Source organism: Trematomus bernacchii, unplaced genomic scaffold (genome assembly GCF_902827165.1).
Source record: "Trematomus bernacchii unplaced genomic scaffold, fTreBer1.1, whole genome shotgun sequence".
Lineage (NCBI taxonomy): Eukaryota > Metazoa > Chordata > Actinopteri > Perciformes > Nototheniidae > Trematomus > Trematomus bernacchii.
This window is the reverse complement of record NW_022987739.1, coordinates 19,093,278-19,106,313: the sequence shown is the minus strand read 5'-3', so window position 1 is coordinate 19,106,313 and position 13,036 is coordinate 19,093,278. Positions and strand designations below refer to the sequence as shown.

The 13,036-nt window shown below is 37.7% G+C and overlaps 1 protein-coding gene across 2 annotated transcripts; it reads left to right on the top strand.

The window, feature by feature from the left end:
• The first annotated feature begins 3,071 nt into the window (after positions 1-3,071).
• LOC117495105 (regulator of G-protein signaling 8-like) lies at positions 3,072-12,733 on the top strand. 2 transcript variants are annotated; one of them, XM_034146177.1, is made up of 5 exons: positions 3,072-3,138; positions 8,777-8,857; positions 9,139-9,200; positions 11,914-12,080; positions 12,334-12,733. In XM_034146177.1, coding segments are annotated over exons 2-5 (408 nt in total). In that variant the 5' UTR covers positions 3,072-3,138; positions 8,777-8,855; the 3' UTR covers positions 12,511-12,733. The 2 variants fall into 2 exon arrangements, with proteins under 2 accessions (XP_034002068.1, XP_034002067.1); XM_034146176.1 differs by lacking the exon at positions 3,072-3,138 and adding an exon at positions 4,209-4,318.
• Positions 12,734-13,036: the final 303 nt, after the last annotated feature.

Genomic DNA, 13,036 nt, shown 5'->3' with positions numbered 1-13,036 from the left:
ATTACACCTGGTCCTCATAATAGCCACTATAGTTTTCACCCTTTTCAATGATTCACATACGTTTTTTTTATTACATTAACAAAATAGCAATACAGCTCATTATTTACAGAAATATGCACTTTCAGAGCATGTGACAATAGGGTGCGGTCCTTAGTGCAATGTACATTTTCGAATTAATTTATTTTAAGCTCCAACCACCGGAATTTGACAGTCAAGAAAATTCTCCTGGAGAATTGTATTCAAATTCCAACTCCCTCATCAACCTTGAAGTTTAGCCTCAGTATGGTCCTTAAAATTGAAAGTCGGAATGTCTAAGCTCCAACCCCCAGAATTCATTCTATCAGTCAAGAAAACCCTAGACTTTCCGACTTTCAATTTTAAGGACCACCCTAATGTTACATTTCCCCCCTAAAAGAACATAATTACATTTAAACGTTATACCCTGTTGTTGGTATTATCTTTATAATTGTTTTAATCAAATCAAATGTTGTGTTTTTGCCATGGTGGTGCATTTGCAATCTAGCAGCGAGCAGGGCATGCCCTGTGAGCCTTCTGTCAAACGTAATGTAATTAGGGAATAAGGTCGACACAGCCAAACAGGGTGAGGACGGCTAATCAAGTGTCTGAGTCAGTCTCCTACTGTAATCAGACAGAGAGCCAGAGAGAGACAGAGGGAGATTACATTGATTAAAAATTGAAATCCCAGACCAAATATGTTCTAAGAGAAGTTAATTACAATTAGATTGATCATTTTTATTAACTTTTTGCATTAATTTCCCCCGACATTGCATTTAGTTTCTCCTTGACCTCTTCTATAAGAGAACTTTGCCAAAGATATACATCTTAAATAAAATGGCCAAAAGTATGTGAGCAAAAACTATTGGCACAAAATAAACAAGTATCATTCTATTTATTATTTATTTTTTCGTAGGCCGTTGGTTGTACAGTAGACATATTAGATATAAGATTTCGGATTGTGATGAAAAATCAAATTTTACAGTATTGCCGGTGATGTTCTTAAAAACGTCATAGTCAAAGTAAACACACAGCAATCCATTTCAAACTGAAATGAAAAGTATAGTCAGATGTCGTCAACAGGACTTCCTACCTGCATGGATAATGAAGTCAAACTGCTTTTACATGAAGCTGTATATAGCTTGTTCTACCAAGGTTGTCATTATGCTGTGCATTGCCCTCCATGGCCTTCACCAAGCAAATATGTGGCATCTTCAAATAATGGTATGTAAATTAACTTTTGCATGAACAATCTAATTATCAAGGTCTCCTAAGCAAAGGTGGGTAATTGAGGAGAGACCTTGATGCATACTTTCTAAACAGATGCTCTCCCCCATCAAGAAAATGCTTTATGATATACCCATTTTACAGTGTGTGTCCTATAAACAGGGGGAAAAGTGTCCTTCAGCAACTCTCTCTCACACACACACACACACACACACACACACACACACACACACACAAACACACATTAACAACTCTAACTTGAATGCTTTGAAAATGGAAGGCGTCCAAACAAAACACAACAACAACGCATTTACAGTAGAGTCTTTCAAAGGCTCTATCTGAAATGTGAAATTTACAATTACTGTATGACATGTTAATGTACCTGAAAATGCTGTGAATACATTTCAAGTAGTTGCTCTCATCCTTTCATTTAAACCAAGGTTGAGTGCTTTAGTTTGCATTGAGCAATGTATTTCATTAGTTGCTCTTAAGTGACTGTTAATAAATAATTAGCTGAAATGTTTGGCCTTTAATGTTGAATTAATTGAATATTTGGTTACTTGGGGAACATGGAATACGCTGTTAGTGCTTCTAAATACAGCATTAAGCTATTACCATATTAATTAATAAGCATGATTAGCATAGTTACAAACAATTGCCAATTTACACAAAGACAGACATTGGCATTCATTTACCGTCTTGTTTCTGGCAACCTGACAAATGTAAATGCAACATTCGATCTCTTGCTTGGTCTGTTTTGAGGGGGGGGGAATTGTGCTTTTTGACTGCTAAAATTATCCCTATATGTTCACCAACTAGCTCTTGGTGCTGTGTAAACTTAGTGTATACTTGGTTATCAACTACACCATCTAAAATTCATACGGTCCAATATAAATATATATATATATATATATATAAATATAGTTTAAAGTCCAATATGCAACCCAACAGTTGCATATTGCACTTTTGTATTATCTGCCGTCATGCTGGAATGATAGTGCAAACATGTTTCTATTCCATGTAACCCATGGTTACAGCAGAAATACTGTTGCTATGGTTACTTGCAGATAAATAGAATATCGTTTATTAGTATTTAACAACATTTTAAGCATGCAATAATGGACAAATGCTGTCATTGAACATTATGCAGTCAAAACAATTTTTACACATCTGATGGAGCCCATTGATGAACATTATACAAATATAATAAATAATATAATACAAATGTGGTCACATTGACCCAGGCTGGGTCTGAAGTCTTTTTCGCCAAGAGAGGTCATACATTGGAGATAACAGCCTGTCTGTGTATGCCTAGTAAGAGAATAATGTAGCTGTTACAGGTGATCTACATACACTTAAGGAATTGTGCAGATGTCTGCTCATGAATATGAAACATATGTGATGGTATCAGCGAAACACAAATGTGTGAGTCACTCAGTCTGGATGTGTTTGAATTTCTAAAACCTCTCACAGCCAGCCGTTGTGAAATATTTTCCAACGATGCAAATCCAGCGTGTCTCGATTCAAAGTCATTTAACATGTACATCTGACTCTGACAGCAGAAATTAACACAAAGTTGAGGACATTCAGGAAAATGCGAAGATGAACAACACGCTGTTGTGGTTAGAAGACAAAAAAACTGTTTTCCATCATCGCTAAGTGATAGGAAAACAGACAGGACGCAGCTGAGTCAGTGATGAATACCCCTCTGAGAGCGTGTTTGACAGGTTTTTGTTGCGAACATCATACTCTGCATTTCCAGTGGGGTCATTACAGATGCAAATCCCAGTCACAGCGGAGTTTTATGACACCTGTTCTTGTTTTCCAGGCCGGCCTGGGAAAGTGTCCCGTCGAGGACTTGCAAATCAAGACGGAAGACGAGAGATAGGCGGACAGGTAGGCCCGCTCAGCTGTCAGCGTTGTCCCTCTTCTCCCTCCCCCACCCTCCCAATCACAGCTCTACCATTTGTGCTCCCATCAGTCATGTTCATAGCCCCAGCCCTCTCCCCTTCCCTCTATGTTAGATGAAGATATTGCATCCCACCTCTGCCTGATAGTTGAGCATCTGCTTCTTCCTGCCACCAATTGTCTCCGGAGAGTATGATTGTCATGGGGGTTTTGTGTGATCTGGGTCAAAGAGTCTCCTCATTCCAGTCCCCATGTCTGGATTCCTACATAATGAAATGTTTCCAATAACATGTTAAGGAAATATAGTGCCACAACCAGAGGTGAGTTGTGCAACCATGAAATGCTGAAGAATCCTGCGATACCTGTCAAGAACTGCATGTGTGATAGATTTAGAGGTCTAACTTACAAGTAGAAATACACTGACACCATTGTTATATTCCTGAATAATAAAGTGAAGTTACAGCAGTGGAAAAGGTCTACTTCCAAATGCTCTTGTTATTATAGTTATTTATTTTATTGAAGCTCTTTTAGGATCATTTGGTTCTTGTTTTTTAGCTAGCAACTAGCTCTGTAGTTTTAATAGTTAGCCTATTCATGGATTGATAACCTGTGGAACTTCCATTGAAATAAATGTTTCCTATACTACATTTAACACTGTTTTAGACATCTCTTTGTCAGATGTGCACACTTCTCACACATCCAAGTAGTACATGATTATCTTTAGGAGTCCAAATCCGGATGCTATCCTTACAAATCTACAGGCTGTATTAGCAGTATTATCAGGGCAGGGTAAGACACAGCCTTGCCTTCCTTTCTCCTACTGTTTTTGCATTGGAAACAAATGATTTGCTTAAAGTCTTGTTTTGTTTTTTTATTTTAACAAGGTTTGTTTGGTCGTTGGTTCAAAAAAAGAAAGACTTCCAACCACGTAAAGCAATTGAAGGAAGCGGTAAAACTTGTTTAACGGTGGAGGGCGTTTGAGGTGAAAAAGTAATGAGATAAAGTTGACATTTCTGTAAAGGCCTGCCTGAGCTACTTCTCAACATGCATGGGCTTGTACCCGTAGGGTTAGTCAAGCATGGGAAAAGAAGCCTGAGAAGTTGAATCGTGTTTTGTTTCGCGCGATCAATGAAACATACTGTTCTTTTGGCCAGAGAAAACACATGCTGTAAGTATGAGCTTCAATTTGGCTTTGAACTTTGAGAATTTCGACACACTGTTTGTCTGGCACTGAGTATTTAGAGACTGTTGAACATGTTGAATGTTTTACTTCCCCTCCAGACTGCCTTTTTCTTCGGTAATGACAGACTTTCTCTGATCTTGCCCAGGCGAAATGTTGCTAAAATAAAACTTGGATGTGTTTTGTGGATGGTTCTCTCTTGTCTGCGAGTTTGTGAGCAAGTGTTTCCGATGGGGCTCTTGTGATCTGTGTGGTTTTATTTAAAGTTGCTGTGTTTCTGTGTTGCTCCGTGCTTCTCACATGCCCCCAGCTCTCTTCTTTCCTTCCTTTCCTCCCTTAGAAAACATGAAAAAGGTCCAAAGATGAGGGAGAATTATTTTAGCTGGATGTGCTCTCTGCTCTATGTGATGCAATCCAAAAAAAAACATTGCTACATCGGGATATAGCCTTTTCTCTGATGCCTTGTCCCTTACTTCTGAGGGACTTTTTGATAACACATCTCTCAGCTCACAGCTACACTGTTAAAGCTGACAAAGCTCTGTGGCATGTTCATACAACTTTGCTGGATTAACAACTTTGAGGCAAAATAAAGGGTCTAATCAAGGCTAACGTCACACCTTCAAGGAATTCAGCCATTAAGGAGGACAGTATAGGGCAACTGAGCTAAGGCTGCATTCTAGACAACTTGGAGGTCAGAATCTAAAATACCACGCCCGACTGTGACAAACCGAGCAGTCTTTGACAAGTGTAAACTCAATTGAACTCCCAGCATCTCAGCCTCCACAAGTTTTATTTGTCATTTTAACGTTTTTCCCGAATAACTTTTGTGAAGATAATCTTTTTACCTTAACCATATAATGCTGCCAAATAATATTGGCAGCATTTATTACTTTAGTAAATGTACAGACAAATTCACTTTGAATTGCCTTTTAGTTGATGGTTTATCATTTCCAACGTTAGCTTTCTTTCTTTCTGGTGTATGATGTCTGACAACTGCTTTTTCATGAAGTCGGGGTCGGATGTATTTGCCCATATATTACAAGTAAGAACTTTGACATTGAATGGCGTTCTTTTGCTTTCTTGCAAGTTGTTTGGAATGTAGCATTAGCCATCAAAATCAAGGATCTAGAAACATTAAGAACGAGGCTTCTTTAGCTTTGAACAATATTTAAAATGTTGCTCGGTTGGAAAAAGAAAAAGGTCAGTGTGAAGCCTGCACCTGCAGACATGCAATTTGTTTTGCGTTTTGCATATTCATCTTTTTAAATTGTACCAATTACCTATTCATCTATTGAAATCATAGCAATGTATGCTTTGCTAGTCATTTGTAACTGGTGCAGGGCTCTCATGAACACCCCCCATTAGCGGCATTGTTCTGCTACTTTTAAAAGCCACATTTAAAAAACAGTTTTATAACATTAACCACATGGACCATATTGATTTGCAAACACACACTGTCACTGTCACTGCATTGCGGCTAAAACATCCAATCACCGAGCTTAAACCATAGCTGAGGATCTTGGGTAATCAGTTGAGTGGGTGTGTATCGCAATGATGCTCGAAATGTCCCTTATAGGCCTATGTCTGTTTCCGGTGACTTTATTTTGAAATTCAGGAACGGCAAAAAAGCCAGAGATTATAGAATTAAATAAATAAATAAAAACAAGGATAATTGTGTGTTATTGTTGAGTAAATAACAGTGTGTTATTTAGAAAAGAATAACAAATTAGAAGGAAAAAAAGATTAAAAAAAATACAGATTTCAGTATTCTGAGGCTCTGAGCCCCATTTCTTTTCCTCGCGGAGGGCAAAAAAAGTCAGACATTATACGGTTTAAAATAAAAACAATAATCGTGGCTTGACATTGAGTAAGAACATGTTTTTATGAACCACACAGCTTCCGGTCTTCCAAGAGCCGACCGGACAAAAAGACGTGGTGCAGGCACGAAACATACTACCAATAGAAATACATTGCTTTTAAAATCGTTCTGTGTGACACGAAAAAAAGGGGAAAATCGTGTTGTTGAACACAAATCAATAGATTAAATGTCGTGACTATAACACGAAATGCCGTGAGACTGGGTTGCACAGCAAGAACTCTGTGACTCTCAGCACTGTTCGTTTGATGAGTCATGCTGCTGCGCTGTGGGTCCTGGAGCAGTCTTATACTAGTGCTTGTGATTCGTTTTTGCAAGTGAGATCATCCCAGAGCTGCTGGCTCATAAATGTTTATGTTTGTCACTCAAGAGAAATAGGTTAGAAACCATGCTTAAATATAAGCGATTACCATTACTTTCTTGTTGAGTGATGCTAAGTGCTATCTGCTAGCTTTGGCTTGGCAGTAGAGATAAGTCTTCATGTCTTTACGACTTGTATTACTCCATGATTTATTTGACATAAAATAAGTGCATTCTTTAGCAACTCCTACCATGTGGTGAGCATAAAATGGACTGGTTTAAACTACTTATCCATCGCTCTCTAAATATAGAAGCTGTTGTATCTGGGCTCTGATGTGAATATGACATATTCTTTACAACTTATCCCATCCACAAATCAGATTATGAGAGCAGCTCTTGCACATCCACTTCAGCCTTCAAGTCTGTCAGTGCAGATGTTAGTTCTTTATTTATTTGCTCCACGACAGCATGTTCACTTGCTGTAATTCCTTGTATTACATTCACTGCTTTGACTTATTCTTGTCTGATTCTCTGCTTCTGCTGCAATAACCCAGTTTCCCCATAGGGATCGTTAAATTATCTTCTAATTTAGGATTTACGAACAAGTAAACTAATGACAAGGGAATACTGATATTTTGGCTGTTAGCGGCTGCTATGCTCAAATAAATCAGAGTTATTGCAGACAAGCTACAATTAAACTAAGAGAAATAAGATTTTAGTGAACTCAATCCCCTCGGTGGTTTAAGTGATTCCCAGAGGATATTACAACATTATAATTGTAATATACCATCAAGGTAGACGTGATGTGCCCATTGAAACAAAGACACGTTTTTAATTAAAGCCTTGTGTGTGATTATGGAACAGTAACTACTAACCATTCACTAATTTGCTAATTATGAAGTTCTTAACTTTCATTTAGATGTTATGCTACATTATACTACAACCTGCTTTATTTCAATAGAAATGTTGGCAGTTATTTGACAACTACATTTATCACTTTTCAGATACCAAACATATGATTACATATGATTACCTTGTAAAATATCAGTTCTATAGCAGATTAAGCTATTTAACATATAAAATACACTGAAACATCTAAAACGTGGACTTTAATTAAATGTATTAACTCAATACATTTTACATAACTGTATTAGGTTAGTTGAAATCAATAATATTAAGTTGAACGTATTTAAACTTGATATTATTGCTTTCAACTAACCTAATACAGTTATATGAAATCTGTTCAAATAATATATTTAATTAAAGTCCACGTTTTTTCTCTTGAAAATGTGCTCCACCTTAAATAACAACATTTAAAGGTGGGGTAGGTAAGTTTGAGAAACCGGCTCGAGATCGCTAGAATTTGAAAATACACAACCGGAGAAAATCTGCCACTTCCTTATAGAGCCCCTCCTCCAACACACACGAACGCGCACATGACCAATGAGGGCACGAGATAAGTTTGTGCACAGATGGAAGGCTGACAGGCAGGTAGGCCATCCAGTTATTTTAGCCGGGCCGGCTAAAATGATTGGTCGTACTTTTTACAGTATTACGGCTTCCACAGATGACATTTTTTTATGGATTTTTTGTCAAAGCACTTCAGATATTCATTGCTATCGGGATGTTAAGAGCATTCCATGGAATATAACAAAAAGTGTATCTCGAGCCGGTTTCTCAAACTTACCTACCCTACCTTTAATGCTGCTCATGTGTCGATAATGATATTGATAATACCTCGATTATATATAACATTAATAATAAAGCACTGAGAAATGTTATTTAGTTAGTCAAGTAAATTATATAAAAATATACTTCCTTTTTATTTGTGACTCAACATTTTCTACAAGGTGGTCAACATTTTCATGGCAGTATTCTGCTTAGAGCCTCATTTGTTTATTTCTGGCAACTTAGGGGCAGCAGAACTATAAACATAATGTTGACATTTTTACCTTCCGGATCTTGGTCACCATTGGCTGACAACGATTAGCCTCTGGGGACAAGGGCCATCTTTTTATAGGGTGCTGGTATAGACAGCAAACATTTAGGCCAAGATTTTTTTGGTGTGCCTGTCAATGTTTACAGAAGATTCAATAATCAAGACAACTCAAAATATACACTTATCAATTATTGATCTGTTGCTGTTTGTCAGATAGTTGCTTACATGTCACCAAATCACTTATTGTTAATGTTGAGGATGAATTGATTAACGATTCCCATACATAATTTCGAACCCATCTTTAATGCTATTTCTATCTTCTATTTTCAAGGAACTGTGATCAGGAGAAAGCCCTCCACAAGTGAACAACACTGACTATCTGATACCTGGTAATCAAATAAGGAGCCACAATGTGAGTTTTATTTAATTGTTTTCCTATAGAATTAGAAATATGATAAAATGTTGGTTGTCCTTACTTTTTTTCGATTAATTAAATGAATTAATAGGTTCATAGAAATTACAATACACTACAACAGTTACAGTTTACGACATCTCATTGACTACTCATCACTTATTCTGAAAAGACACTTTGGATTATATAATGACTCACTGACAGGGATGCACCTCTGTCTTTATCACAATATGTACATGTGTTTGACAAGATATACATGTTATGACATTTTTGCTCTGCAGGGCTCCTGTTGATGATGTTGTGGCATGGGGAGAGTCACTCGACCAACTCCTGGAGTGTAAAAGTAAGCTCACTTGTGAATTTATTGCTTTCATTCTTATGTCAAAATGTCGCTCTCAATTCTCCATCCTCTTTTCCCCACTCGCAAAACTCCGCTGCTCAACGCCGCGTATCATCTTCAATTGCCCTGGGGCTTCTTTCAGAGGATCAAGGATATATTCTGCCTTCAAGTTCATCAAATCCAATTGGAGATATATTTAAGGAGGATGACACTGGCAGAGATAAGAGACCTAATCTGAGCTGGCAGGGTAGATAGGGTGATTCCAGCCAGCTCTTATTCATTTATAAAGCTGGCACTCACTGATGGCTTTCACCTGTCCATATTCCCGGCCTCTATTTGAAAATCACTAAAGGGGCAGGTGGGTTATTTCTCTCTCTGCCGTCTCTCCTCTCTCATTACTTTCCTGAAATGAATTCAGCTGATCTGTAATATCTCAGCCTGTTGTCTCCTGCGTGAAGATTAACTGTCCTTCTGAAGATAAATGTTTCCTTCCATCGTAGTTGCTCCATTTCCCTTTAGAAGAAACGCAGCGACACATATGACAAATTAGTAAACAGTATAAAGAAATAAATAGCATGGCAGTTGCAAATTGATGGCATTCATATACCTTTACATCTCGAGTTATTGTAAAGAGTCGACTGTGTTATGATTGAAAGCTCAGATCTGGGCCAGGAGTGATTTATAGATGGAAACAAGCGGCCCCTGGACATATTTTGTTTCCTGTCAATTACTGTCAGAGCACCAGGAGGGATTTATGTAAAGCAGTTTTGTGTGTATAACACTGGTGATCCCAGTTAACTGTTTGTTTGTGCTCCCAGAAGACATGCTAAGTATTTTACACCTGCGTTAAAATCACATCTCAATGAAAACTCCCGTAAAAAATGACACAATTGATGATAAAAAGAAAAATATGTGTGCGCAATTATATGATGCAGAGGCAGTGCACTTAGGGATGCAGGGTTCGGTTTTGAAGTTAAAAGCGCCTCCAGACATCCATCACAATACCTGGCAGTTTGCTGCACCGTCTGTTTGTCTACCGACTTCATTGAGCTAACAAGGATAACGTTGTGATGAGACAATGGCTCAACCTTAAGCTAAGATTTTCTCCTCAAACATACATTTAGTTTAGTTTACATCTATTTTCACTTAATTTGACCTCCTCTATGCGCCCATGTGTGGTTGTATTTCTGCGGCGAGAAGAACATGAAAAAGACAGTTTTCAGTAATCAAGGTTTTCTTGAAACAAGAACAAAGCCAGGAATCTTACAGAGAGGAGGCAAAATGTAAAAAAACAAACATTATATATTAGTTGAATACAAGTGTTGAGCATGGATGTTCTTTAAGCTCTTGGATCAGTTTGTCTGATAACTCAACTTTTGTTCATCTTTCAGCTACATGTTATGGTCTTCATCATTGATGAATCATGATACAGGTGTTACATGATTACCTGACTCAGTTCCATTTGCTGATAGACTTTGAAATGTCATTGCATTTTATATGTGAGGTCAGACAAATCTATTAAGTAAGAGTTTTTTGCCACACAAAGTTTTGTTTTCAAGAATAATTGTAAATTCTACCCGGATATTATTAATGTGGTTCTACTTGAATGTTAAAACAAAACATGGTTTGTCCAAAGTAACATAATTCTTTATTTTCAACAAATGTGGAACTCACTTCTGACACCAAAATGAACTACAATAAAATATGCAACAAGCATACAATTGAAAGCAATATTCTGCTCACCAGGTCATCGTCCTCACGGTTTGCCAGACGTCTCGTAGATGTTATCATTTCTGCTGGCATATTTCAGCACAGCAACTTGTACAGTTCAGTAGATGTTAGACATTTCTCTGACAGCTGCCTCAGGCTCTCAATGTACCAGCGTCTGTTGCACTAGAACATTTTCTGATCTGATATGTGCATGACTGTCACGTCCTAACTTGAGCATGTTGCATTTTAATGAATTTAACTTCATGTCAAACAATTACCTCTTTATTTATTTGACTGTCAATGCTTTACATGTTCCTGGTCATCTCACACCAACGCACAGTTGTACTTTTCTGCTGATTTCAATGCAGTCCTCTTGCTCTTGGCGAAATTGTTGCAAATTAAACTTGCCCACCAATGGAGCAGGAAGCTTTATGTTAACAACAATTATGAAAATGAGGAAATCTCACAAACAAGTCTTCATGAACAGCTGCCGTTCATCTGACTTAAACAAGCAATAACAGAAAAGTTTACACAGTTACGAGAGTTTATTGAGCCTCACTTGGAACACTTGTATGAGAAACTAGCAGAAATAGATTTAGGAGAAGAGTACAAAAATGTTTTGGCATAAGGCCCAATGACAAGTTATCCATGTTTTTCTTTTTACAAAATGGAAATAATGACCACCGTTTAATACAATAGCTATGATGTGCAGAACTTGGGTAAAGATAGGGTATTATGCATTTTGGCATTTATGAATGAACATGAATGTTATCCCAAGCTTTAGGGAAAAACCTCATATGGTGCTATGGAAACCAGTTCCCCTTAGTATTTAATGGTTGTAATTACTGTATAGCTTATTTCCTGCTGGACCAGCTGTAATTAAAGAAAATAAAATAATGAATATGACTACCCAGGTTGTTCAAAACTTATTTTGTATTCATCTTCAGTTGAATGTTTAATAATGCAACTGTCCTGGTTTCATAGTGTTTGTGCTCTTCCTCTGCAGCAGGCCAGCTGGTGTTTGAGGACTTCTTGAGGACAGAATACAGCGAGGAGAACCTTTTATTTTGGCTGGCCTGTGAGGATTACAGGAAAACAACCAGTCAGACAGAAATTTCGACTGCTGCCAAAAGGATCTACACCGAGTTTGTCCAAGTTGATGCGCCTAGACAGGTACTGCTTTTCGTGAAAAGCGACATGAATCAAGTCAGACCTGTGTAACTCTAGATGAGCTTCCATGATGATGTCACTGCCATGCCTCCACATTTTCAGTCACATTTAATAATGCACTTTCTTTGTTTGTCAGTGCTACAACTTTTGTATTTGTTTATTTGAAGATGCAGTTAACTGTAACATTGTATTAAAAATAATCTCCAAACAGAAAGAAGTCATGAGTGAAATAAAAGTTGCTGTTTTCTGAACACAGATAAACATTGACTGTGTGACGAGAGAAAGCATCAGGGAAAATCTCTCCCAGCCGTGGCCAAATTGCTTCGACAGGGCGCAGAGACTGATATATGGTCTGATGGAAAACGACTGTTATCCTCGATTTCTAAAATCTGAAATGTACCAAGCTCTCCTGGAACAGGCTGAACAGCAATGAAAGGAACGTGAGGATAAAAGCTCGGCGGACGCCTCTCCGAATGATTGATTCTGCTCTCCAGGCGACGCATCTGTCAGAGGAAGCAGAAGTGAAAGCTGATGCAGAGCTGTGGCTCAGGGTTAAAATGTTTATAATTTGTGTGTATAAATAAGTCATTTGTACCATTACATTCATTTAAATCAAGAAATTATGAAAGAATAAACAATGTTTCCATGTCATGTAACCGAGTATCTATGAATGCATTAATGTATTAATACACTGGACAAGCACACATTACATTTCATTTAGCTGACGCTTTTATCCAAAGCGACTTACAATTACCAATTACAGGGACATTCTCCCTGGAGTAACTAAGGACTAAGTGCCTTACTCAAGGGCACACTAGTGGTGGTGTTCCTGGCGGGATTTGAACTCACAACCTTCCAATCTTCAGCCCACCTCACTATCCATTAGACCACCACTATCCCTGGACAATTTTTTTTAAATTGGATTTCAGTCCACTTCCTTTTCTATAAAAAATATTTGT